Source organism: Augochlora pura, chromosome 4, assembly GCF_028453695.1.
Source record: "Augochlora pura isolate Apur16 chromosome 4, APUR_v2.2.1, whole genome shotgun sequence".
Lineage (NCBI taxonomy): Eukaryota > Metazoa > Arthropoda > Insecta > Hymenoptera > Halictidae > Augochlora > Augochlora pura.
Window position 1 is genome coordinate 11,053,170 of NC_135775.1, and position 27,792 is coordinate 11,080,961.

The 27,792-nt window shown below is 30.7% G+C and overlaps 4 protein-coding genes across 7 annotated transcripts; 2 read left to right on the plus strand and 2 right to left on the minus strand.

Annotated features, from left to right (window-relative positions):
- Window positions 1–245: 245 nt before the first annotated feature.
- Beta-man (beta-mannosidase) lies at window positions 246–8,325 on the minus strand. The gene is made up of 15 exons (XM_078177624.1): window positions 7,719–8,325; window positions 7,444–7,559; window positions 6,697–7,344; window positions 5,294–6,133; window positions 4,895–5,201; window positions 3,548–3,577; window positions 3,296–3,442; window positions 3,073–3,221; window positions 2,801–3,006; window positions 2,473–2,734; window positions 1,668–2,394; window positions 1,169–1,597; window positions 890–1,101; window positions 577–798; window positions 246–506 (listed from the first exon to the last, which is right to left on the minus strand). The coding sequence occupies exons 1-15, from the start codon at window positions 7,801–7,803 to the stop codon at window positions 249–251; spliced, it is 4,638 nt and encodes a 1,545-aa protein (XP_078033750.1). The 5' UTR covers window positions 7,804–8,325; the 3' UTR covers window positions 246–248.
- Window positions 8,326–8,481: 156 nt separating this feature from the next.
- Window positions 8,482–11,112, plus strand: LOC144468276 (serine/threonine-protein phosphatase 2A regulatory subunit B'' subunit gamma-like). 2 transcript variants are annotated; one of them, XR_013493788.1, is made up of 7 exons: window positions 8,482–8,757; window positions 8,848–8,978; window positions 9,056–9,442; window positions 9,898–10,223; window positions 10,309–10,526; window positions 10,605–10,732; window positions 10,817–11,112. XR_013493788.1 is itself a non-coding variant. In XM_078177622.1 (7 exons), exons 1-7 carry the CDS (start codon window positions 8,712–8,714, stop codon window positions 10,926–10,928), a joined length of 1,344 nt encoding a protein of 447 aa, XP_078033748.1. In that variant the 5' UTR covers window positions 8,482–8,711; the 3' UTR covers window positions 10,929–11,112. The 2 variants fall into 2 exon arrangements, 1 of the variants encoding a protein (XP_078033748.1); XM_078177622.1 differs by having other exon boundaries at window positions 10,309–10,522.
- A 504-nt stretch (window positions 11,113–11,616) lies between these two features.
- Window positions 11,617–19,147, plus strand: LOC144469203 (anillin-like). 3 transcript variants are annotated; one of them, XM_078179208.1, is made up of 19 exons: window positions 11,617–12,024; window positions 12,406–12,532; window positions 12,697–12,891; window positions 13,476–13,645; window positions 13,719–13,913; window positions 14,060–14,585; window positions 14,687–14,964; window positions 15,055–15,157; window positions 15,222–15,451; window positions 15,545–15,652; window positions 15,859–16,061; window positions 16,135–16,267; window positions 16,339–16,591; window positions 16,682–16,846; window positions 16,920–17,176; window positions 17,262–17,432; window positions 17,808–18,030; window positions 18,112–18,256; window positions 18,343–19,147. In XM_078179208.1, exons 1-19 carry the CDS (start codon window positions 12,007–12,009, stop codon window positions 18,449–18,451), a joined length of 3,609 nt encoding a protein of 1,202 aa, XP_078035334.1. In that variant the 5' UTR covers window positions 11,617–12,006; the 3' UTR covers window positions 18,452–19,147. The 3 variants fall into 3 exon arrangements, with proteins under 3 accessions (XP_078035334.1, XP_078035335.1, XP_078035336.1); XM_078179209.1 differs by having other exon boundaries at window positions 15,225–15,451; XM_078179210.1 differs by having other exon boundaries at window positions 14,129–14,585.
- A 388-nt stretch (window positions 19,148–19,535) lies between these two features.
- Cpr28 (cuticular protein 28) lies at window positions 19,536–22,834 on the minus strand. Its single transcript, XM_078178320.1, has 3 exons — window positions 22,758–22,834; window positions 21,378–21,625; window positions 19,536–20,282 (listed from the first exon to the last, which is right to left on the minus strand). The coding sequence occupies exons 1-3, from the start codon at window positions 22,764–22,766 to the stop codon at window positions 20,222–20,224; spliced, it is 318 nt and encodes a 105-aa protein (XP_078034446.1). The 5' UTR covers window positions 22,767–22,834; the 3' UTR covers window positions 19,536–20,221.
- Window positions 22,835–27,792: the final 4,958 nt, after the last annotated feature.

Sequence of the window (27,792 nt, forward strand, 5' to 3'; positions counted from 1 at the left end):
GAAAATTAATAAATGTAAGAAGAAATTCTCCTTTAAACATAAAAACAAATTTATACATACACACAATATGATTAACTCGAGTTCATGGTACTTAATAATTAGCCTAATTGTAATTGTAATTTTAATTCTTATTGGGTATGAACTTTATTTACATCGAGAACAATATTTTCTATAATTGAGCAAATGAAATTCAATTGATTAATATTGAATCTTGAATATTTAATTTAATAAAAATAGTATGCATTTTATTACTGTGAATTATAAACGTCAGACAGGGTAGTAATTTTTAAGAAGTCTTGAAATAATTGTGGTGTAATCCCCTCACATGCATGGAAAACAACAGTTTTCCTTCTTTCGAACATATGGAAACCGTTTTCCGAAAAACGGCCACAAATATTCCCTGCTTCCAACCACACAAAAAATGCTACATTGTTAGTTGTCAATTCGCATACTACGTCTGGATAATTGGAATATTTTCCAGGAATGTAATAATCATTTACTTTGACCTAAAAGAAATGTAGCTGATTAAAAAATTCTAACGTTTCATTATATTTATAGATTGAAGTATGTACTCACAGAAACATTTACAGTTGGAAAAACAACAGTTTTAAATCCGTCGTTTGGATATATGTAATTTCTAGGTGCTATTTGAGATCCATTTTCATCTTTTAAAGTAAGTGTTGTAATGCAATTTGATTTTGTAGATGTATCAGTACGACATTCGGGAATTATTGTAGAATTCAAGAACCATGAGTGTCCGAAAATATTATTGTCAATTTTAGTCGCTGCATTTGCATTCTAGAAATATATTATTTATAAATGTCTTAAATAAATTCAATACATTGGTTTTCATATAATGTATACACTTTTTTAATATATATGCACTTACTACAGTTATATTGTGAAAATTAAAGGATTGCACAGGTTTCATATTATTGCATGTATAAATATTTACTTCCAACGTAACGTTAGTTATTGGATGTAATTTCTCAGAAACAATAGATATTGAAAAATGATTCCTTTGAATATAATAAGTGACTATAATAGGAGCAAAAAAGTCTACAGCATAATAGTGAAGTAATTTCCATTGGCCACTGAAGTCTACAAATATAATATAGAGAATGATATTAAAATAAATTTTGATACTTATTTTCATTTCTTTAATTACCTATTGAGGACCAAGATGGAGCTTGCCAAACATCATTCAGTTGCCAATATAATGCCCCCATTGTTCTCCCTTCACCTAGTTCATTTAGTGTAGACATGGATTGTCGGTAGAATTCTGTTTGCATTTTCACAGAAACAGCTTGATTTATTTGACTTAAATATATAAAATTCACAAAGTCTCTCACTCTATTTTGAACTTCAGGTATTTTAAAGTTTTTTGAAATAAGACCTGTCATATATAATGTTCCTAATGGTAAATGTTGACGGTGCATCATAAAGTCACTGTTTACATTTAAATCAACAATTGTTTCAATGACCGGTAATATTGTGAAAATTGAGGGTAGTGATTGAAATCCATATTCGGATGTAAATCTTGTGAGAGGATATTCGTGCATATTCCAACCATTATTAATGTAGTTATAATAATGAACTGAAAAAAATATTTTATTAAATCATGCCATCTAATTTGAACATCTCAATTAAAAAGACATGTATATTACCATCTCCATAATACTTTGAATATGGATTCTCTCCAGTATAATTATATTGTTCTGTATATAATCCATTGCTTGGACTAGATACTACAAAAGGCCGTGTAAAATCTAATTGTTCTACTTCCTTCTTTATCAAATCTACATAAAGTTTAACATAATCAGTTTTATATATTTGAGAAGTGCCAGTTCCATACCAGTCTCCATACAAAGCTGCTTCGTTTTCATTGTTACCAGCCCAAACGACAATGCTAGGATGATTCTTTAATCTGCGTACATTTTGCACAACTTCTTCTTTGACAGAATCAAGAAATTTTGTTGTGGTTGGATACATTCCACATGCAAACATGAAATCTTGCCAGATCATGATTCCATATTCATCAGCTATTTCGTAAAATAATTCAGATTCATAAAGGCCACCACCCCAGACTCTCAGCATATTCATATTTGCTGCTTTTGCTGATTCTAATAAATGTTTAATCGTGTCCGGTTTAGCAGTTAATTCTGGAAAAATACTGGCTGGAATGTAGTTGCTGCCTTTTGCAAATATTGGAATGCCATTTATTTGAAAGTAGAAACTTAATCCTTTTTTAAGGGGCTTCTGTACAAGTTTCACTGTTCTGAAACCAATGCGCACTGATTTTTGTTTTGCAGTATTATTTGTTGCTGCAATTACTGTAAATGAATAGAGAGTCTGATTGCCATAACCATTCGGCCACCATTTATCTATCAGTTTCTGTTATAGAAAGATGTTCTTGTATTAATAACATACATTAATTACTTGTATATTATGATAAATTAATATTAAACATACCAAAGGTATTCTAAGAGAGATATTTGTTTCTACTGGTGCATTATGTGTATTTAAAATAATAGTGCTAGAGTTTTGAATATTTGTTTCTTTATCAATATTCAAGACACATGAAATTTGACAAGGCAAAAATTGAACATCTTTTTGCTGCGCAATCTCAAGAGATATTGTTCCTATGACATACCAAAATTTTCTTTCTTTAAATACATCAGTTGTAATGCTTGTAATAAAAATGTCATTCACTGGTATTAGTTCCACACTTTTCCTGCAAAATCTTTTTATTATTGTGTGGTAATTTATTAGATAGATGTAATAAAAAACTATATAATACCAAATACCCATGGAGGGAAATGCTGGACCCCAATCCCATGAGAAACTTGCTTGCATTTTTCTTATATGATTAATATGACATTCTCCATTATAAGTTTTTGGTACACATACAGGAGGAACAATGTACTTTAGTGCTTGTGTTTCATATAAGAATTTTGCCTCTTTGATGGCAGAATTAAAACAAACTGATAGTAAGTTATCCCCCATCTAGAAAACAAATACATATTATTAATATTTATTAACTTATAACTTGCAACAAGAAAAGTTTCTTACTTTTAAATGTTCTGTTACGTCATAAGTATATTGTAGAAACATATTTGATGTTTTTCCAATTTCCTGTGCATTTATTGAAATTGTGGCAAATGTATCCAAGCCATGAAATATTAATATCACTTTGGAAGTATGTAGTAAAGTTTCATTTACTACAAAATTTGTAATTTAAATCATACAAATATAATGTGAAATTGTAAAATATGATAATATAATATTTAATTACCATAAAACCTTTTAGTATAGGTAACTGATTGATTACCAATCCATCGGTTGTTTATATCATTGCTTCCCATAAGATTTTCCAATATAATATTTGCTTTATATAAATCTGTGTATACTCCTCCTGGTACAGTGCCCACAAACTCAATATCTACAAAATTATTAGCTCATTCAAATGCAGTTGATGCGTTGTATTATAATTATATATATATATATATATATATATATATATATATATATATATAATTTATCTTACCATGGTCAGACTTGTTTGTAGTAATTTTACCTGCATAAAGAATGTATGTATGTATAAGTTATATACTCAAAGTAAAAAAATATACAAAATCTTTAATTTAATATGTTTAGTATTACCTGACCATATACCGTCTAAGGTTATGGTTAAAACAGTTTTAGCAATTAAACAAATAATTATAAAAACATGAGAACTGAGAATAATATTTATGTTGGCCATATTACAATTATTTTTATGATAACACAAGTTTGATTTTATGCGTTCTTAATATATAATTCAGTTGCACAGGTCTTTTATAATTTATAAATCTTTTCTATAAACCATCAGTGAAAAAAATCAGTGAGTAAACAGTTGCAGTTGCTCAGGTCTGATCAGGTTGACTGTCCTGATAATTATAAATCTATTTTTATCAAATTATAGGATATCTATCTAATATCTTCTTCATCTTCTTAACAGTTAAGAAGATTAATATTAACTCAAGAGTCTTGAAACCTCTTGAAGCTGATATCGTAAATTAGGTTTAATGAAATAACGCATGTAAATATAGTATTTTATTCATAAACAAGAACGCTTATTTGTATAAAAATACATTCTATCATATAATACAAATTTTAGACTCGTAAAAATTACAGTTAAATGCTCCTTACAGGTTTTCATTCTTTTTCTGAATGTATATTGTAATTTTTAAGTAAAAATTTCTAATTTATGTAATTAATTCAATTTACTGTGCGCAAATTATAATCAATTTTCGCTGTACATTAAATATGAAACAATGTACTTTTCAATTATCAATAACTCCTCACTTCAATCTTTTTTTATCCCTACCCAACCTTTTAAATAAATCGAATGACAGCAATTTAATCTTAATTTAAAATGATAAATATTGTTTCTGCAAAACTATACATAAGCACACGTAATATACAGAATGTTAAATAAATGTGAAAGGTATTGATTTGCATTTGTATTTTGCCTTTCCTGTGCATCCATGTAATATAAAAAGCTTCCACTTTTTCAATATAACAGAATACTATAACAGTACAATGCAAGTAATGGATCATTATGTTCATCAACATATAAATACATAATTACAATTTCTATTAATTTTGAAAAAGAAATAATATTTGTTTAAAGTTTCCTTCTTTTACTGGAATGTATATGTGATTTGCTATTTGATGGAAATTGTCTTCTGTAATCTATTTCAGAGTCTGTTTGTTCACTAATTGGTCTATAACAACGTATCGGTGAGTTAAGAATGTTATCAATTTCAGTACTTGTATATTCTGAAAAAGTTAATATGAATCAATCAAATGGAAAAATAATACAAATATTCACTTTTATAAAAATGTTTACCAGTTAATGTTTCTTCTTGATGTTGTTTCTCTAAAGAATTGTTAGCTTGTTCATAATTTGTGCAGTTAGTTTCATTGAAGTCACATCCAAAAACTTCTTCGTTGTTAATATTTAGTTGCACAGTATTATTTCGAGTAAAATGAGAATTATTCTCATCATCATTATCAGTTACGTATTGTTCGCATCCGGCAGCGTGTGTTTCTATCTTATCACTTGAAAAACACTGATTGCAGATGGGACAATTTATATTATTTGATACATTATATTTCATAAAATCCAGTTTTTTAATTACCGAAGCATTGTTATCCTATACAGAAAATAAAGTGTATAAGATATATGTTGTTGTGAATTTTGAAATAATTTAGATTTCATTAAGAAAATTAATTAAGAAATTTTTACCTGAAATAACATTTCATTTTCATTTTGTTTGTGTAGGTCATACATTCTCTCTTTACTTTCTGCACTAACTTTTTTATGAGATTTTGTATACATTATACTTTTCCACTTCTTATTTTTTTCTTCCATAAATTTTTCTCTCTCTTCCCTTTGTTTTTGCCTTTGCTGTTGCACTTCTATTTGCTTCTTATAAAATTCCTCCCTTTTCCTTATTTCTTCTTCCTCTTTTCTTGGAATTTCTTCTCTTGTAATTTCCATCTTCTTTTGTTTTTCCATTTGAATTCTCTCTAAAACTGTACACTCGTTTTTTATTCTACGTCGAAGACTTTTTATTGATAGTGGCTTAATTTCTATATTTTCTGATGACATTTTGGTTTCGTGTGTTGATAAAGTGTTAGTAAAAACACTAACATTATCCTTTTGTTTTTTATTAAAACATTCCCTAGTACTTGAAGGTATCATATTATTTGAATAAGAAGAAAGTGATTCGTGTGATATATATTCATGTTTTTTAATTTCAATGTCCAAATTTTCAGTTTCCGTAATGTTTTTCCTAATATTGTCACTATTAAGAAGTTGATCTTTTTCATTCATAGTAGCACAAATTTCTTTGTGAGAACTTAACATTTTGTTTGAGAGTTCATGAGGTTGTGTTTTCTTTTTCTTAATTATATTATCTTCATCGCTGCCAGAATATGACGTGTTAGAAGAAGAAACAACCAAGGTCGATTTACGTTTATTAGGTCTTTCATTATTATATGTGTTTGCATACTCCATTTGATTTTCTTTAGTTTTATTGTTTGCTAATGATTTTCTATCCAAACTATTTTTAGCAACTTCCACCTACAGAAACGTTGAAAAGGATTAGAATTGCATTAGACAGAATAAAGTGGACAACTATTCACTTTTTTAAAGAAATATTGTTTATTCAAAAATGGGTTTGTAGCTTACAGTTTTAATTACTGTTTTTTTTTTATAAATACTTATGTATACATATGTTTATATAAATGCAATCTTTACAACATTTTGTAAAAAACACTGATCACAAGTCTCGATTATTGTGTATATAAAGTACGGCTATTATTTTTTTCAAATTAGGGATATAAATGATTGTTATTGCATAAAAAACTCAAATTATAGAATAAATATTTTATAAATGCTTGTCATTTAAAACAACAATTTAAAAATGAAAATGTTAGTTCAGGAAATGTTAGGATTACCAATATTTTTCGAGTTTAGTTTCAATACATCAAACACAATCTTGATTAACGCATGTAAATACATTGTAACAAATACTTTTCCATGGCACAATGTTGTACTGAGAATAGATCGACTGGTTATTTAAAGAATAAAATATTTGCAGAAATTTGTTAATGGTATGATCTGTAAGAGATGGAGGTACCCACCTGAATGGGTGACCCCCATTGCAAGTTAGAATCAGCAGTACGATGCTGACTGTGCCACAATTCTGCTGTTTGTTTCAGATGCATGTTTAATGTTGTCAATAGTTTGTCAAATGACTCAGATGTTTCTGTATTTTTGCACAATTTAAATAACATTCGATCCTGTACTAAAGGTCGTTCAGGTTCTGGTAAAGGCACATCATTTTCGCTGACACACGAATCAAGTGGGTTAATCTGCCATCGTTCTAATTTTTGGCTATTGTTCAAATGTGTATCTATCTTTATTTCTGCATCATTTGTACTATGAGAATCTTGTAAATTGTTCTTTCCTTTAAAACAAATGTATTTGTTCATGTTGCAGGAATAATTATCTCTTATATTTAGATTATCATGTAATCTATCAAATATGTCAGCATTGTCTAACATTTTATTTCTATAGAGATAATTTTTTGAGTCAACAGTTGCAGGTGCAACTTCAGGACTATCGTGTTTACAAGGCGACAGTTGATCTTGTATTGATGAGATATGGTTAGATTTATGTGGATGTATCGAATTAGGTGTATCACTGTCTTCTTCAATTTCCAAATTTTGTGCTAAATTTGACTTGGGCATCAGTTCTGCTGTATATTCATTAGAAGTATGTAATAATTCCTAAAAATGGTAACTATTATATAATATTTATAATGAAATACAACTAATGTTTGAATATGTAAATGAAATGTTAATTATTAGTACACAAAGATTATTAACCTTTTGTGCATTTTTCTCATCTTTGCCTACATTTGCCATATCCTTGGATTCATTAATAAAACTTAAGATTTCTTTCATTTCCTTGTATGTATACCATGATTCATACATCTTCATATCTATAATAGAGACCATGTTTTAACATAATTAGATTCTTATAAATAAATATTTTTATACTAAAATACTTTTTACAAGTGCATTTTAAATATTCTATAATACTACAAGGTATATCATCAAAGAATTTCAAGGTTAATTATATCAAGATAATGTTTAATTACCAAGAAGTTCTCGTTTCATTTCCTCCTCTTCTTTTTCCTTAGTTGTCAACAATTCAGGCTTATCTCGGTTCATATTGTTTGACATATTTCTGTTTCAGTTTCGTTAGTTCAGGACAGTAAATGTCAATAAATTGTTTTATACCCAATAAAATATATTTTAAGTTTAAAGTTTATATACATTTGTAAACTTGAGTTGTTCCACATTACTGCTTAATTTTAGCCTTAAAAGATATATATATATATATATATATATGCAATGACAAATCAAAAGACAAATTTACTGAAAGACGTATATTATACTCAAATTACGATGTGAACAGTTTGAAATCAACATTGCATGTCATCATTGTACATTGTACATACATACATATCTGCGTTTCAGACTCTTCGTTCAGAAAGGAATGTGTATAAAGATGTTGAGAAGATTATACAAATATAGTTGAATATCAATTCCCGTTATTTCAAATAATATAATCAAATCCTTTTATACGTTATTGTGCACTGATAATGGATAGTAGTGACATTTAAAATAAATATCTAAATTTTTGTACATAAAAGTAGTTTCTTAACGGCGCATACGGTGTCGCGTTTAGCGACCTCTTCGGCTTTGACTTGCGCAGGTCTGCGATAGCGATGAGCGATATAGTATCGATATTTCAAATATCGATATTATTCAAGTCAAATATCACTATTTAATATTACAATATATTTGAGTATCGATTATTGATATGGAATTCATAAGTTTTGAAATGGAACACGCATGTATGCACATATTGCACAGTATGGTCCTACTCCTGCACAGCTTGAATACTCAGCGAGGGTTGATATAGAAATTTTCTTTGCTCTGATTGGCTGACGATTTACAAAATGATGGGTATGGCCCCGTCAGGTTAGGGAGTAAGAAAGATGTGCAGGTGTAGGTCCCATTACTGTAGATAAGTTCTGTGACGATATCTAACTTTGCTGATTACGAATCATTGAACACGAAAACAAATGGAACTGGAAACAGTACTTCGAAAATGTGTAGTGATAAATAAATGTAAGTAAATTAATAATTATGATAAATGAATACATTTTTAATATGATATGTAAGTGTTTTTATTTTACGATAAATATAATTTTTTCATAGCAGAAGAGAAATTAACAGAAAATGAGTTCGTGGAAGATGAATACTTTCAAAAAATTTATGAACAATGGAAAGGCGCCAAAGCTAAAGATAAAGACTTAACTTATAAAGTGATCCCAAAATTTTATTTTAAGGTAATATACGTCGATATAGAAATTATAGATTTTTAAAGTGTAGTTTTATACTTTATATACTAATATTTATACATTAGTTACCAAAGGAAGATGAGATTCTACCACAGAAACTGCGAGAAGAGACAAGAGCACTATTTTTGCAAAGACGTTCTCGACAATTATTAGATAATAATGAATTAAAGGCATTATGGGTATTATTAGACAAACATCATAGTCCCCCATTATCAGGCGATGAACAACTAATAAATTATGAAGATTTTAAAAAAGTTGGTAAATTAGCTGGTACAAAATGTAGCCCTTATTTTACTGCAGTGGTATTTGCTAAATTACAACAAGGTGATCCTCATGGTAGAATTAGTATAATGGCATTATTTAATTATGTTATGAGAAAAGTATGGTTACATCAAACAAGAATTGGTCTCTCTTTATACGATGTTACTGGTCAAGGCTATCTTAGGGAATCTGTAAGTTTCATCTTTAATCATTTAATATTTAATCTTTTCATTCAATTATCTTTAAAAATGTAATAATTTTGTTAGAACTAAAGAAGATATTTAAATGGTCACTTTTCAGTAACTATTCTATTTTATATAAATAATGAATTACAAACCATAATGTATACATATATTTGAGATTTTGTTAAATTAATATGATTAAGCTATAAATATCATAAATATTTTGATACACACTTATTCTTAACAGTAAAATATGTATTTTTTCTATTTATAAAGTCTAAATATAGCCTAAAATCTCTGAGATAACTTTTTGAATTAAACTTGCTATGAGATATTCATCTCAAAATTATTAAAACTAAATATTTGTACGATTTTATAGTTAAAAAGATAATTATATGAGAAAATTAAAGTTGGACTTTGTGGATTTTATTCTAAATGATTATAACTATCAATAACTGTTTTAGGATCTAGAGAATTACATATTAGAATTGATACCAACTCTACCTCAACTTGAAGGTTTAGAGAAATCTTTTCATTCATTTTATGTCTGCACAGCAGTGAGAAAATTTTTATTTTTCCTTGATCCCCTCAGAACTGGTAGAGTTAGAATACAAGATATTTTGGCATGTAGTTTCCTTGATGATCTCCTTGAATTGAGGGATGAGGATTTACCTAAAGATTTACAAGAAGCAAATTGGTTCTCTGCACCATCGGCACTTAAGGTTTATGGACAGTATTTAAATCTTGATAGAGATCATAATGGTATGCTCAATAAAGAAGAACTTGCAGGGTAATTTGTATAAAACAATATAACTTTTCATATTTATATTTACAGTAGACTGATGTAGTAACTGTATAAAATTATTATTTACCAGATATGGCACAGGAACTTTAACTGGTGTATTTCTTGAAAGAGTATTTCAAGAATGTTTAACATACGAAGGAGAAATGGATTACAAGACCTATTTAGATTTTGTGTTAGCATTGGAAAATCGACATGAACCACAAAGTTTACACTATTTATTTCGAATATTGGATATTAATAATCGTGGTTACCTTGACACGTTTTGTCTTAATTATTTTTTCCGTGTAGGTACATAAATGATAAGTTTTAACAAACTTCTAACTTTTAATCTGCATGGATTTACCTTAAATTCCATTCACTGTCTAGGCTATACAAGAACAAATGACAATGCATGGTCAGGAACCTGTAAGTTTTGAAGATGTTAAAGACGAAATATTTGATATGGTAAAACCAGCAGATCCTTGCAAAATTACATTACAAGATTTATTATCTTGGTAAATATGTTGATAATTTCATACAGATTCGAAAATTATTCTTTTGTAGATAAAAAATTGTACTGAGTGTTGTATATTTTACAGTGGTCAAGGTGATACAATGGTCAGTATTTTAATAGAATTTCATGGGTTTTGGGCCTATGAAAATCGAGAAGCTATGGCTGCTGATACTGGTGATGAATCATCTCATGTTTGAAAGGGAACTAGCTCGGAAATGTGATACACTTCTGTGACTACTCTGATAACTTTCATTTACATTACAATTATAATTCAAAATACTGGAATATCTCTATTATTTTTTGTGAAAAAATTCTAAATGTGCTAATGTAAGACTGTATATCATTGTTTTTACAATAAAATTTTTTATTTTTTAACATTTAGTAATTTACGATTTTAATATTATTTAGTATTTAATACAAATAATAGTATCAATTATTTACTAATTAATTATTTTATAGTTACTACCAACATTAATATATGTTTAGAATATGTAAAAATACATAAATTGTAAAGAAATAATAAGTTTAAAAATTATCTAAAAGATAAATAATAGACTTATATGTAAAGTTAGAAAAGAGTTACTCGATATAATTTTTATATGTTAATGTTTACGAAATAAAATAACATTTTCAATAAATATTTTTAAAGTTTATTTGAATTTTATTACGCATTTCTTTCATTCATGCACATTCGTGTATCTATGTATGTAAACATTTCTCTCCTTTGTCGACCAATAAGATCGTTCCATTTCAAATGAACCTATGCAAACGTACGTTGCCCCCCTCCCACAATGAAGAGTTTAATGACGTTTTCGCTGTGTAGATGCTCCAATCCTGTGAAGAGCTTCAGTTGGTCTCTTTGCGACGCTTCCTACTATATTTCAATCGCGCAAAAGTTTTTCCGAGTGCAGCGTCACTTTTCGCGAATGAGTGCATTACGGTTTAAATTACATGTACTTAGTGTTAAATATTAATTGGAGACGCTTTTGTAACGTATAATTTGTTATGAGAATGAATGAGTAATAGAAACTGTCACTTTCGATATACTACGGTATACTACACGCGTTTGATTGCCCTGGCGGTTACGTTTGAATTCAACGGTTGTGACTAGCTTTCCATGCGTAACATTTAAAAGAACATTTTAATTCTTTTAAAAACTGACATTCGATAATATTTTTCAATAAACAACTTAAAATTGTGTGAACGTAGTCGTCAATATCTAATAGTCTTTCGGAGTGTCCGTTTGGATTAAGCTAATAGCGTTTACGTCACACAATGGACCCTTTCACTCAGGTAAAGCCCTTCCATTCAATCACAATGCAGAACTGTGACAGTGGTTGCCAATATTCATGATTTAGACGAAAGATTTTTCCATACGTTCATTTTTCTATCTCCCTATATTTGTTCAATATTTAAATTTCGTTAATATGGAACAAATGTTTGCTGCGTGACATTTTTATATTAATAATTAATTAAGTAATTATCGAAATTATATATAATTCTTTATTTATTATTTATTATTTTATAACATTTGTATTTAGCCATAATGTAAAATATTACGATTTAATATACATCTATAAATTATAATTTTATGTAAATTAGTATAAAATAAAGGATTGTTCTTTTTTTTTTGTAAGTCAATATTTTGAGATAATAACTGGTTTATGTAAATAGAGGATGTTAGAACGTGCTAGGGCAAGAAGAGAAAAGTTAGATACTCAACTATCCAATGCTGGGCATTATGTTAAAGGAAGGTGTAATCCTTTAAAGGATGCAAACGCTATATTAGAACAAGCTACAGGTATTAATCTTATAATATACTATAATATTATACTCATTAATGTTTAATGAGTATTAATAGTCATTAAATGTTTAATGAAATAGTTTTGTAAAGTAATAATATGTTTAATATCATTGTATTAGGATGTATTTTAATATTTATATATTTTGTTTACACTTATTTAGTTACACAGAATAAGACTCCAACCAAGTCTCCTGCCAAAGTATCAATCAATAGTTCATCTCCAACAAAATCTCCAAGAAAATCTGTATCTAAGATCATGGATACAGTCACAGAGGGACAAGTAAATAAAGAAAATGAGAATATTGGACTATGCAATGTGAAATCAAAGTTACAAAAGCTTGGCAAACTGTATTCTGGTAAGTTATATTGTGTAGTACACCCACACAGATTGCTTCAAACTGGTTTCTTACACTAGCATAATGTAATGTCTACATGCTTGTTGTGTGCAAGTCATACACAATTGGTAAACACAATTGTTTACCACAGGATTTATTCAAGTATGTTTTTTGTTGCTATCATTATGTATAATGCTTTTTATTTTAGAATCATGTAATCATTATATTATTGTGTAAAGTAAACCTAAATTTGAAAAGTGCATCTATGGATCTCGTTTAAACCTGTAATTATAGCTATTGTTAATACATGACAAAGCTGCAGCTATTATAAGGAAGAAAAAAATAAAAATAAAATTCATTAAGTTATATAAGAAAAACTTCATACATTTTATTTGAATCTCTTAAAATATTTTAGTAGACAGAAAGAGTTTCTTCAAGTCTAATCAACATATACATAGTATTTACTTAAATTCTTGATAAATATTAGGAAAAACAAACAAGTTATAATAAAAAGTTTATGGATGCTACAAGTGATGTTTATTACATTTTTATACATTGTTTTTGGGTATTAAGTTTTACAAAAGTTACATAATTTCTTTTTATAGATGATGGCACTCAGGAATTAAGTTCTCCCATCCATAGGACAGAAGAAAGATTCAATGCCGAAGAAACCACTGAGCAAAAGCCATCCAAAAAAGGAGCTAGACTTGATAGACTAGCAGCTCTTGCTTCAACAATTAATAATTGGGAAGATGATCTGTCTCATCCAAATTTGGTAAATTTATTACAAATGTTCTCAAGATCGTATTATATTTTAGTCAACTAAATTGATTTGAATATTTTCTCAGACAAAAACAACAGACACTACTGCAAGTAGAATACATGCAAAATTTAATGAACAAGTTAAAAACATATCAGAACCACAGCCAAGCACAAGTGGATACAAATCAGGAGGTAGATGCAGTAAAGACTGTAGTCCTAAGAAAGATGAAGCATCTTCGACAAAACAATTGAAATGGGATAAGATTGTATTACAAACATTGGTAACTATTTCTATTTATACATTTGTTTCTTATATATGACTAAAGCTTTAAAAGTTTGTTCTGTGAAGTAAATGTAAAAAACTTATAAAATGTGAAGGAACGTATTGCATATTATTGAGTTTGTTGGATGGAAATACTATTTACAGGAGGCTCAAGGCTTTAGTCGTACAAAAAGCAATAGTCGCCTTGTATATGAATATAAGGCTTGTTCTCAGGGAAAAGATGCAGGTTCTCCGAGTTCATCTGCACAACCTAAACGATATTCACAACTTCAAGAAAATGCTACACATTATGAAGAAAAAAATTATAAAAAAACGCAAGAAAATGTACTTAAAAATTCCAATACTCCAGAGAAAACGCCGAAACATGCAATATCTAGCACGAGTAATAATTCTCGATCTTCACCGAGATATGGCTTCAATAATTCTCCCAAAAGTCCAGCTCAATCTAGCTCAGGCTCGGTACTGAGTAAAGCTTCTTTATTCGAATCTAAAAATATAGAAGGAAAAGCAAAAGATCCAGCTCAGATGTCACTTTCTGAGAGAATGGCGCTTTTTGAAAAAAATAAAGGGGAAGCACCTTTATTACCGAAAGCACCTCTTACTATGTCCATACCACCAAAGAAGCTGCACGAGAAAGAGAAAGCTAAATCAGCGTCAGGACTTAATGGAGGTATTTTTAATATTGTAATTTGAATAGGAAAGCGTGTTATAAGATAATTTCATTGATAATAAATGTTTACCCTAATCATATATTTGAATATTGTATTTCAGCAAAAACTAAAACTGACATCCCCAATAATTCTGTCAATGCCCAACGAGAAAAGTTTGAACAAGGTTTTAACGCTCAGGAGCTAGAAAATAATATTATGCGTAATACATATATGGAGAGACAGCGCGAATTGGATATGTTACGAACACGTTTTAATAGAAATAAAGAAATGGCTCAAGCTGCTGCTGGTTCTTATATTAGAACAAGCGAAAGCAGTGAAGGAAAATCAAATTCTCCCAAAAACTCTCCAGTGTGTCCAGTTAAACCAACACCTGCACCTGTAAGTAAAGAGACATTCTGAATTTTATAAATAAATGTTTTTTTTTTATCAAAGATAATTGAAATTATGTGTCTATCGTTTTTAAAATAGGATTGTAGTGTTCCACCTCCTCCCCCACCTCCTCCACAAGTACAGATTTCTACTTCAAGATCTACTCCAAATCAAAACAAAAACTCACCAGTTAAAAGACAAGGTATTTATTAAGAGTCTTATATTTTGTTCTGCAATTAGAACTTTTTAAATGATTTCTTTAAAAGTAGTAGGTAGTCCGCCAAAAGCACAAGTGAAAGCAGTGTCTGATATTAAGCGTATTCGTGTCGCACCGCCTAAACCTGGACATCTTTATCCTAATCTCTCCGATATTGAAAATACAACTGAGACGGAAACAGATGCAGAGTATACAGTAAACAGTACCGAAGCAGAAACTGCTACTCTAGATGAAAAAACAGACACTGATACAGCAACAGAAGCTGAATATTACGTACAAGTCAGATAATTGAATAGAACTTCAATTTGCAAAAATTATATTATATTTGGTATGATTTTGCAATGTTAATTTCATACATTTTATTGTAAATAGGAGCACGAAACTGAAGCTGATAGTCAAGAGGAATGCGAGGAATTAAGTACCAGTCTTGGCAGAAGTATTTTACGAGCGGTAAATGAACAAGCATTTTTAAATAAAAAGGTATATTATTAATCAATTTAATTATTTACTATAGTAATATTAATTATTTAGATCATTTTTGTCAGACATGGACAGAGATTACATTTTAGATATATTGTTTTGGTTCTGTGATTAGAGAATGATTAGACAATGACTATTAGAGACATCTTAGGATGATGTACATCTTACTCATTTTAATTACATTATTTTGGTAATATGGTTTTTAGAGATCAATTGATCCGGATCCAGATAGTACAACTTCCGATATTTCGGTACTTGATGAAATGGATGAATATTTAGACGAATGCCTTGCACTGCAGGAAGCACACGGTACAAATAGTAATACAGAAGAAGGACCAACTCCACCCAAGCTAAACAAAGGTGGCAAAAGTCCATCGAATGTATCATCGAGTTTCAAATATAGTCAAGGGTAAGATATAAAATAGATACAAAACGATTACAATATTAATATATGGATTAAAGTTAATACTATTATTTTTCAGATCGTCGTATCGATCACCTATAAAAAAGATTTCACCTACATCTCCAAAACCAGGTGAAACTTATGTGATAGACGGTGACAACTGTGTACCATTAATGCACAGTGTCAGTTTTTATCGACGCCAACAATCGCAAGTGAGTTGTTTAAACATTATAATTATAGATTCGCATTTCACATTTAATTTTAACGTATACATCAATTTTAGACACCTAAAACACCAGTGCGTATAATATCGAGAACACAAGAATCTCCAGACTCTTTTTCCAATGCAACGCAAATCGATGCTAAAAGTGAAACTATTTTAGTACAAGAAAAAGTAAAAAGATTGCTAGATGAAGTGTGCAAGCAACAAACAATCATTGGTCAAGCCAGCCAAGCTTTAAACTTGTGTACATCTACAGTAGAATTTAACGATTCTAGAGAACAAGTAGAAGGAGAAAGACTATTGCTCGTTGCCAGTAATATTTATACATCAATACAATTTTCTAACGTATTTATTATTAGCTATTTTATGACATATTCATTAATATATGAATTTTATACTACAGCTCACAGGCGGCAAGCTGCTTTAAATGAAGTTCAACGACTGAAGATAGAAGGTACATTGAAACCTGTCAGTCCTGGTTCACCAGAAGTGCAAGAAAGTGGTTCTTTAACAGTATCTGCTATCACTTTGCCTCTTAAGCGAGAGTATTTTCGCAATAATGGCACAAGTAATTATTGTTAAATACAATTTTTGCAAACATTACATTGAAATAACTTATTAATTTGGTAATTGTATTGTAGATACATGTCTTCATTTTGTGTGTTTAATACGACATTTGGAGGAAATAGTGGCTACTCCAGTGATTGTTGCAGAACCTGGTGATTCGTGCCTTCGATTTCCATCTACACTTAAGTTACATGATTTATATAATGATTTCAAAATTACTGTCGAGGTGTATTCTCTTCAGACATTGCCTGAAATTTTGCCACATGAAATTAAATATCATATTAATAGTGGCAATGGATGCAATAGCAGTAATAACAACTGCAATAAAAAGGTAAATGCATCTCTGTATGTTACAAAATTCATGTACCAATATATTGTTATAACATATGTTTATTACATAGTGAAATATTTTACAGCTAGCAAATAGAACTCCTAAAAAGTTTTTAAAACAAGAAAGCCGATTAATAATGCCAAACGTTCAAAGTCCGGCTGGCCCATCTGCTGTTAGATCTCCTACATTCCAGTTGTCGGGATACGTTATTTTTAGTCTAAAAGAAGTGCATCGACAACAATTTACATTAAATAAGGTTAGTTTAAGATACGGTATTTATTTTCTATACATGTATTGCCTATCTACTTTCTTCTTTTTTATTATGTAAAATCGGGATAGAAAGAAATGCTGCAATAAGGAACTTCATTTTTGAGTAATTTGAGGAAATCAACAATATATATAATTGTCATCATTCTAATAGATAGTATATTTAAAAATAGTAAGTAATAGTTATTAATCATGCAATAAATGTACCTCTAAGAATCTTTTAGATAAAGAGGACGATTATATCATTTTTAATAAAATGCGATATGTATAACACAAAATGTAAGAAAAGGGGAGTTCTTTCAGTATTGTTGCAAACCTTCCAATGATTTGTCATTACAAAAGTTATTCTCTTAACAATGTTTAGGTACCGTCACAGTCACCATTAGAAGGACGACTGCAGATGCATGTTTCTTGTGAGCTTTCAGTATCAGTTGAATACAGAGGATTTCTGACAATGTTTGAAGATATTTCTGGTTTTGGAGCTTGGCATCGTAGATGGTGTTTACTCAAAGGATCAACATTATCATATTGGAAATATCCTGATGACGAAAGGAAGAAAACTCCCATTGGAAGTTTAGATTTGCAAAGTAACTTGAATTGAAATCAAAATGCATTATTTTAGCAAAATATCTATTACAATAGCACTTATTTTTCTTTTACATTTGTAGGTGTTTCTACAACTCATGTTGGATTAGTTTCTCGAGATATATGTGCGCGTCCTAATACATTCTTACTTGAGACAACCAGAAATGCAGAACCTGGTGACACTGAAAGCTTGATTATGATCAGAAATGTAAATACAACAATAATAAGGTATTTACCCTTTGTATTTAAAAAATTAAGGATGTAAGCATTAAAATTTAAATGAGACATAACGAAATTATTCATATTCTTTTTAGGCACCTATTATCTGCAGACACAAAGGAAGATAGATTAGAATGGTGTTCCAAACTCAATAAAACATTGAATTTGATACATGCTTGGGGTGGAGTGTCATCATTGTCGTAACTTAATTTTCCGCGGAAAATTAAAGTGAAATGTAGCGTACTCCAATACGCTTAATAGTCGGTACTGCAATTACAGGTTTTCTGTACGCAATGCAGAGTTGCGTATGCTAAATAATGTAACCGATTTTTAATATACTACGACTTATCCGATATGAAAATATAGATGTATTAAATGTCATATATTGCGAAACATATACCTTGCTGTGAAACATGATCAAATTATCAATTCCAATTTCTAGGAGAATTAATAAGTCATTGAGGATACACATTTATTCATGATTCAAAGAACCAATTCTTCTTTATACAATTTCGTTTCATGAATAGTTGGCAGTAGTGCTATCTTGTAAGTGTTTTTCGTTTTCAACGGCTTGAATACTTAACACGTTTTATTTGATAGCAAAATGATCATAAGTATATGTTTTACTATGTTTAGTTCCTTTCGGAAAAGATAACAATGACTTGAATTGTATTTTTTTATACGTTTATAACTAATCCTAAGTACAAAAATATTTCAAAAGGATGAATGAATTACTGTAACCATACGATTAAAATAGAGTATGCATTTTACTAATGCATTATAATGAATTTGTAGCCATGACGTTAAGTGATGCATGGTATATTTTTGTACACATGCTCTACATAGTGATTTGTATTTTTTAATATGAATTATTAGGTTACTAAACGTTTTGTAAATAGTAAAATGATTACTAACAACTATATTAATAAATATATAAATATATATATATTTACTATATATATAAATTTACTATAAAAGGTTATTATATTATAACCATAGAATTCTAAACGCACAAAAAAATTATTTTTTATGCTCTATGTAAAATAATAATAAAACATCAACTAATAAAATCTACTATTGTTATTTTCTTCATAGTTCTGATCACTAGAATAAACACTTATGAAATTCATAATAACAACAAAATTATGCTGCGACTGGCTAATTTTCAATCTTAATAAGGTGAACTTTTTTTTACTTATCCTTAGCATTGGCATAAAAATTGGAAAATCGTTTTGTTAAATTCGTTTTGTGTGATGTAAGTAGGAAGGTTTAATATTTGAAGAACATGTATGTTATTATACAGTGTATATTTCTTTTTATTTGCACAATTGATACGTTGTTATACGTACATACATACGAGAATGTGTATAAAAAAATAACTCGTTTCTATATTAATTCTGAAACGTGTTATCGAGTAAAAGTATTCGTCGTCGCTTCTCTGAGAATACTTCTAACGCCTCTTGTTCAACATGTTTAGCAATAGTTTTGAAGAATTGTGTAACATAAATCATATCTGCGCACTGGCACGCGTTTCACGAGTAAAATCGTGGTATAGATTACTCTATTTAAGTAATCATTTATCTAAAATATATATTTAAAAAGTTCTTTAAAGAAAACATGTATGTGTCTCATTCATTACAGGTCTTATTGTTTTTCAATATTTATAGCAGCGTAAAAATATTATTGTAAGTTATTTGCATTGTTTTGAAATATTTTATGTTTTTATAAGGAAAAACACAAAATATAGATGGAAAATAATGAACACGCTTTAGCGGTTATAGAATTGAAAGTTTGGTAACTTAAAAGTTCTTAAAGTACATTGATACATTTCTATCGATTGGTGAATCGCGTGCCACAAGTTCAAGTATCTACTTATACAGAGTATTCTTATTTATTTATAATATTGGTACGTGTCAAAGGTCCAAAAAGTGCTAGGTAACGTTGGTAGCGCAGGACTTTAGTTCACAAACTTCTTTATTTCGAAACAAGATTGATTGTGGGATGGAATCCGTCTTTGTCAGCGGTATAATCAACCCTGAAAAGAATTATTTTCAGTAAACATTATCTTGTACTAAAATTTAGTAATGTATATAATCAAAATAAATGTTAGCTGTTTAAGTTTATATATATATATATGTAAATGAAGAATGTTTATACTCTCATATATCGAAAAATAATTTAATGATGATAATAGAAAACGAGTGAATGGGTTTTATTTAAGTAAAATATGAGAACAAAATGGAATGTCTTCTTATTTATAAAGTATAAAACATTGGTAAAAGACTACAGGATAACAGAGAAATCGTTTGATTATTTCCAAATATTATTTTTAACTATGTTCTAAAACTCGACATTTTTTTATTTAATGAATTAAAGTTGCATCAAGGCCAGTGCAGTAAAATGATTAACCGCGCATTTTTCTGTGTTTCTAAAATCCTAAGTTAATTAAGAAGAATTAATAATATTTTTATTTCATATTCACAAAAATAATACAAATGAAAATTTAGAAAAACCTAAATAAATTTTATTATTAAATTAAATGATTCTTTTTAAATTATAAATATTCTTTTTGCATTTGGAGAATAATACACATCACGTATACGTACACGTAGTTGAAGAATAATATTTATTTGTCATGAATAATTGTAATATTGTAGAATTGTAACTTTTTAAAATCTCAATTACGTTAAATTTCCGATTTCAAATAACTTTACAGGGTATATATAACGGGCGGAGAACTAAAAGCATGTTATCTCTTGAAAATGTTACAAGTTGGAAAATCTTTGAAGTCATTGTAAAATTTTTCTTACTAAAACTTGACGTACGATTTTTTTCGATGGTTTTATAAAATAATCGCAAGCCATCATAGTGTACCTTACGTTATTTTAAACTTAACAATGAAGGAATGAAATTTTTCATTTAAGAAAAGAAAGAAATCGTATGCCATATTTTAAGAAATTGTCGTAAAGGGACTATTTCAGTCTTAAAATCTATGATCCACTATACTATGTAGAAGTATTCCAGAAAAAATGAACAATGATTTATAATAGTTTAAATAATGACTACTTATACAAATTTGAAAATTTGGCGTGCAAATATTTTTTTAAGTCGCCGAATATCATTTACTTACCTGTAAGTGTGACCATCAGGTGACGTGAAAGAGAAACTACCGGTAACATCGAGGGATTCGTCGTCTGTACCCTCGTTCTTTAATTCTGCGGTTTCTTCTCTTTTTTGGCCGTCGCTTTGCTCGTAACTGAAATGATATCCACCCACTCCGATATTGTTCGATTCTTCCTGCTTTACAATTGTAATATCATTTGGATTGCCTTGTGGTGCTGCGAGAGCTCCTACTATCGCTGCCACGAAGATGATGATCTAGAAAAAATAAAATTACTTAAATTATATTACTATTTCAACTTTGAAACAAAGAAGAACTGTGCTTTTAAATATGCAGATATTTTTGGAAGAGAGTTTTGGAATGTTGATGTATATAATTATAGAAGTTGAAAAAGTGCTAACTTGTACTTTAAATAGTGCAACTCTATCCTAACTTCCTAATTTGCATAGAAGTAAAGAATTTGACGAATTATAACGTTTATATATAATCTTAGTTATAGAAGTAAAAATTGAAAAATCAATTGGGAGACATCCAAAACTATCTCGAGTTCAGCGTCAGCAAGTGCACTACTAAAGTGCACGACGAATTTATAATTCAGAACTTTATATTTTGATAAATTGTGAACGTATGATATCAATATATTTTGCATGGATTTGCCAAAACTTATATTTTTTTTATTCTAACAGGTATAAGGACTCGTAGAACGAATGTTCCATCAGCGAGCATAGTTATTATCTATTAAATAACATTCACTAATTCTAGTCACTGAACAGAATTATATCAATATCTAAAAATTATTCGCATTAGATTGTGTTTTCACAAGAGAATAAAATTCGAATGTAACAGTTTTAAGCAATGAATGTTTTCTACAGCGAAGTGGTAAGTTTACAATATTGCCATCTATTTCATATGAATGGACGACTAATTTTTTACAGTGCTGTATTTCTATGGGTACACTTCTATTGTGAGAAATTCATCGGAAAATTTGTTCTTGTCAAAATTTTTGCACTAATGAGAATTTACGGCCTATACATATACAAGGCTTGTCATTCTTCGCTGCGAGTACGATAAGAAGGCTCAGAATCAAGGATCAAACCCGATCCCGTAGCCAATACGTGGAACCGCGGGCCGATGATCGTTCGCCGAATTTTTGATTAATCATCCGGTGCGTGTAACATCCCGCACATACAAATGTCACAGTTTTCTTCACTTTCACTGTTACGTAAATAATTTCGGCCGACTGCGCCCCGTAGTCGAGGAGAATTTCCGGTACCCTATACCGACACGAACTCGCGCCTGATTCTTCGACGGATTTTATGATAGAACGCAGGTATCGGATCGTTCGTTATCTGAACGAAACTATTCTTTCTCCGTAAACTCGACACCCACCGTCTTCATTGCGAGGACTCTTCGTGCGAACGATTCCTGACCCTTTCGTCCTTAAACAGCGATCGATACGTGATACCAAGAATTCACGGTGCATTTGCCTTTATATAGTCGGAGAATCATGAGCGTTGCACCCCCACCTGTATTTTAAACTGAATAGAGATTCGCGGATGAGTCTCCCCTAGCATGGCACTAGGATGCATCTGTGAGTGCAACGGTACAACTATTCACTCTTTACGAGCCTGTTTGCATTCTTCACTCTGGCGCTCTTTGCTCAGCATTTCTCTTTCTCTGTTCTACGACGCTGGTACCAATGGAACACTTCAATTTCTTAAAAATCTGAATCCTATCAAACATCATGTTTTCGTTTACCACTTAAACCAATTTGGAAATCATGCGTTACTCGCTCGTGGTACACAGTTTCAACTTTTGACGTTCCGTCTTTGGGGATTTGGAGAGTAGTTTTCTTTCTTTCCATAAAATTCTTCCATATCACGGTCCGGAAGAACCTATCAAAGTTTTCCAAAAGATAACAAATAAAAATTATTTAAGAAAGCGAATGTATAACAACTGGCAAAAAGTATTCGTTCAAACAAACTAATTAAACGTTTCTCACATTATACTTCTTCGTACAATTCATGTGAAAATATTTGTCTTCAATGATGAAGGCTAGCGTAGTACCTGCCCGCTCAACTGTTGATTAATCTTCAAGTAACAAGTAGTTGTTAACATGAATATTTAAATTAAATTTAATAGTTCGTATGTTTTAGTTCCTGATAGAATCCTATTTTGCCATTGTCATGGCCGAAAATGGGAGGATTTCGATCAAAGTGTAACGTACTTGTCAACCAAGTTTAATTAAACACACTTTATAGGTGGAGTTCACGGTAGTAATTTAATTCGCAATGCCAGAGACCTATCGTCTCTGTACAAAGACGGTTGTTACTGTTCTCGCAATATGCGAGGATGTGAGTCTAGTCACGTCAAGTTCATCTATGTTTAGATCGCAAGAACAAATCTCACAATCAGTATCATATGGATCGAATTCAGCTAAATGGAAACACTTGCTAATGCAAGAACTCCCATAGTGTGGCAATGATTAGCACATATTCCTTCATAGAAACTAATTAAACTGTGTCTACTTATACTCCGATTAATTTTCGATTCATTTAATTTGTTTAACAATTTTCTAGTGAAATACTTTTGCGTTTTTAACCATTGGGAAGCATGAATTCTGAAATAAGCAGCTTTGATTCGTCCGGTATTGTTAGCGTTAATTACAAATTAAACACGTGGAATCACTGTACTCGAAATGTTTAGAAGGAAAGTTGCTGATATTTTTATTTAGGCGTAGATCATGTTGCGCGGTACGCAAAGCTATAAATACGTACAACTATAAATTGATTAGTATTATTGAAATTAAGTTCTATTCTCCTTTACATGATTACTTAATTGACGGATTTTCGTTTCCCTATACAACCCGTAGCGATGTCTCATTCGAGGTGAAACTCCTGTTTACAGAAGGATAACATTTGCAACAAGCATATGTTCGCAAATTCTGTTTCCACGAAATCAAAGATCAACTTGTATCGTAGCCTTTCGTTCACATAGAGTTCACAGTGGTTGTTAAGTAATTAAGATTCCGTAATTCTATAGTACATAGCTATTATACATTTGCAATTTTATGCTTGACATCAAGTAAGCGCTGGCTCGCTATAATTGTTTTTCAACAGAGACATTCTTGGTAATGATTTTACAATTATACCTACGAGAAATATCAAATTTTCAAGCGCTACTGACACTCGTTCCGTGTTTTACTTGTAATTGCTAACTTCATTTTATCTTCTACGCAATTCGTACAGAAAAAAGTAAGGTAGATCGCGAAAAATGTCACGGGAAAAAAGCGGTCAAGACACTTATTGCATCTTATAGAGAATCAACCAGAAATATCTTAGTAGGCAATTTTTTTGCTATATTATCACTGGCGATGCAGTTATTACCGCGAAACTTCACCTTCACTAGTAATTACAAAAGTAGCCAGATTTGAAAATGCGAAAAAAATATTCGTATGTGTTTGAATTTCACGACGATCTAAATATTTCTTTGTCTGAAAATGACAAAACAGCACAGTGTCAAGTGACAACAGCAAGTTGACGGAAATAACATTCACTGCAGTAATAAAACAAACGTCGATGTTAATGTTAGGACATTGTTAAAACATTACTTGCACGCACGAATGATCCAGTAGATGGCATTTTTTCACGATATTTTGGAGATTGCCAGTTGTTTACTCGGATATAATTATTTTTATAAAAATACTAAGTATCGGTATAATTAACCCCTTGCACTATGATTCCTTTTATGCTGTATTAATAAGCATTTATTCGTTCTTAATACTTTCTTTGATAGGACTAGACAACTCTTATTTCCTGTATTGTCTTTATTTACTTTCGATTCTGTACTTTGATAATGGAAGAAATAAATTTGGTTTCAATTTGAAATAAATTAATAATATTTATATTTAGTAGATCGAGGATGAAATCTTTATCACGAGTCGGACTCGTTATTATAGTGCAAGGGGTTAAGTCAGCAGAAATATTTGGACGAGAATCAAAGTACTATGCTCAGCACTGATTGGAAGCCTTTCATAAAATGTGCAGATAATAAGACACTTCTCCCTAAAGTTCGTCACTCGGAATATTTAAGATAAGACTTTTCATGTATATCATGCTATGTACCAATATACCAAAATTGATTTATACGTCACGGGTTAAGTAAGAGTAGCAGTATTCTCGTTCAGAGCACAATAAAATGGCGATAAAACGTCGTAGGTGACATTTTATGGTGCTGATATGAAGATTACTATCTACAACAGATCTAGGTATAAAGATTCAATTGTGAAACAAAGTCAAGTTGGTAGAGACGTTTTGCAACTTTTGCAATGAGTGCAGTTAGATGATCGTTTAGATAATAACAGTGTAACATTTTTGTAGTTCATTTTAAGATTCGTGAAGTGGAACTTGAATTAGAAATCGCACTAATATACTTATTCAATAATTAAAAGTAATATTAAAAGAAAACGAATAGGAATATTGGGTGAATTTCCTTGCCCTCTTCTCACTGTCAGACCTAAAAATCATCTTCGAGAAAGACGAGAAAGTGACTTGATCTCCACATGTAAATTTTTAGAAACTTTACAATCATAATGAGTCGGAGAAGTCTCAAAGAACGCGTCAAGGTTAAAGCATTTATTCTCAATGAACACGATACACATAGTATACTATAAATTTCATCGATTCTATCCGCGAAGCAATATATTGTTATAGCCTTGTCTTCAGACTTTATCTAAAATCTGTTGAACACCGTATACGGTATTAGGGTAACCTTCTGCTCTCCGAAATTACCGTTCTTAATCTTGATGGGTTCAAAGGCGATCGGTAGTTCACCGGGCACAGTCTTTTTTCCCCCGGGGAGGAAGACGCGAAACGGCCACTTAGAGGATGTCAGCGGTTTCATCATCTAGACGATAATTCCCTGAGAATGATCGGGGCAAAGGCGTAGGAGCCTGTCGTGTCCACCTGTCGTTGCCGTGTAGGCCGAATGTGAAAGCCGAATCTCCGAGACGTCGCGACGGATTCCTACCTCCCAGGCTCCGACGTGTTCATCTTCGTTTCGTCGTCGTCGTCGTCGTTGCCTGGAGGCACCGTGCACGAGGTCGAGTGTCCTTGGTAATTGTGACATTTGGTCTTCCCTGTGTTGGGCACAGCGCAGCGCCAGGAGAAGCCGAGGAAAGTTGGATGACGTAACTACCGGTGACCTTGCCATTTCAGAAGATGCGTCGAGAAAGAAGAGGACGCTGTGGACGCCTCCGGCTACTCGCGTCTCCGGGCATCTTCTCTCGTTCCCTTCCCTTCTCTTTTCGTCCCTTTCCTTCCCTTCACTTCGCTTATTTCTCCGGCAAGCGAGCAATAGTCGTCGGTGGAACCAAAATCCGTGATCCTCTATCCTTCGCTGGCTTTCCTTTTCGCACGTGAAATAATGAACGCGTGTGTCACGAATCGAACACCGTAAACGGAGAACGATACACGTTCCCGACGATTGTGCAACAGCCACGGGGTCCAAATTCATCTTGGTTCTGCCGGGAAATCTGATAGGTTTTCGGTCATGTCGTTTAGCGCCATTATCCACGCGAAACGATTCTCAATCGAACGGAATAACACAACCATTGCATTAGGTCGTATCAAATGAAATGTCAGATTCATTCTAGTAATTAGTCATGTGTTTAAAACGTATATTTTATACATTTATTGTATATAAACTGTTTATATATGTTGCGCGTACGTGTACATATGTTCATTGTTACCGTATTACCGTGCGTTATGCAAAGAAATATTATTACACCACTGTCGATGTTTACAAGTGATTTTTAAGTGTTTCTCCAGCTGTGGTCAGATAATTTATTTGATATTAGTACACTTGTCATTTTGATATATGAGTATGTAAGAACGATTTGTTCATGAACTCGATTTAAGATAGACGGATGTTTTATGATGAATGTGCTGATAAATGTTTTAAATTCTCAATTTTTGATTAAAAAATATGAAAGAAATAGAGAAAGTAAAATACATAAATTAGTTTCCCTATTCCAAATGATTTATGGTCGACACACACAATTTTGCACGAATGTTAATATTCATAGTATTTCTTTCATTGAAGTTTCAAATTATTCAAGATATACATATAATTCTATCTAGTTTACCTTTAGTAAAATGGTAGAAGAGGATTAATTAACAATTAACATTCTTTCGTTTTGCTTCAATAAGAAACGATAATTCATCCACCTGTTCTTCGCGTAACTATTTAATTATATTCAGACACCAGAAGAGTCATTAAAATGTTAGATTTTATATTGACAAATTTTTTTTTAAAAACATACGAAGGAAGTCGCATCGAAATGTTTTCTCCATAAATCAATAAATTATTCGATGAACCTGTTTCAGTGTTGGCGTTAAGCAGTTACATGTGACACGATCTTATA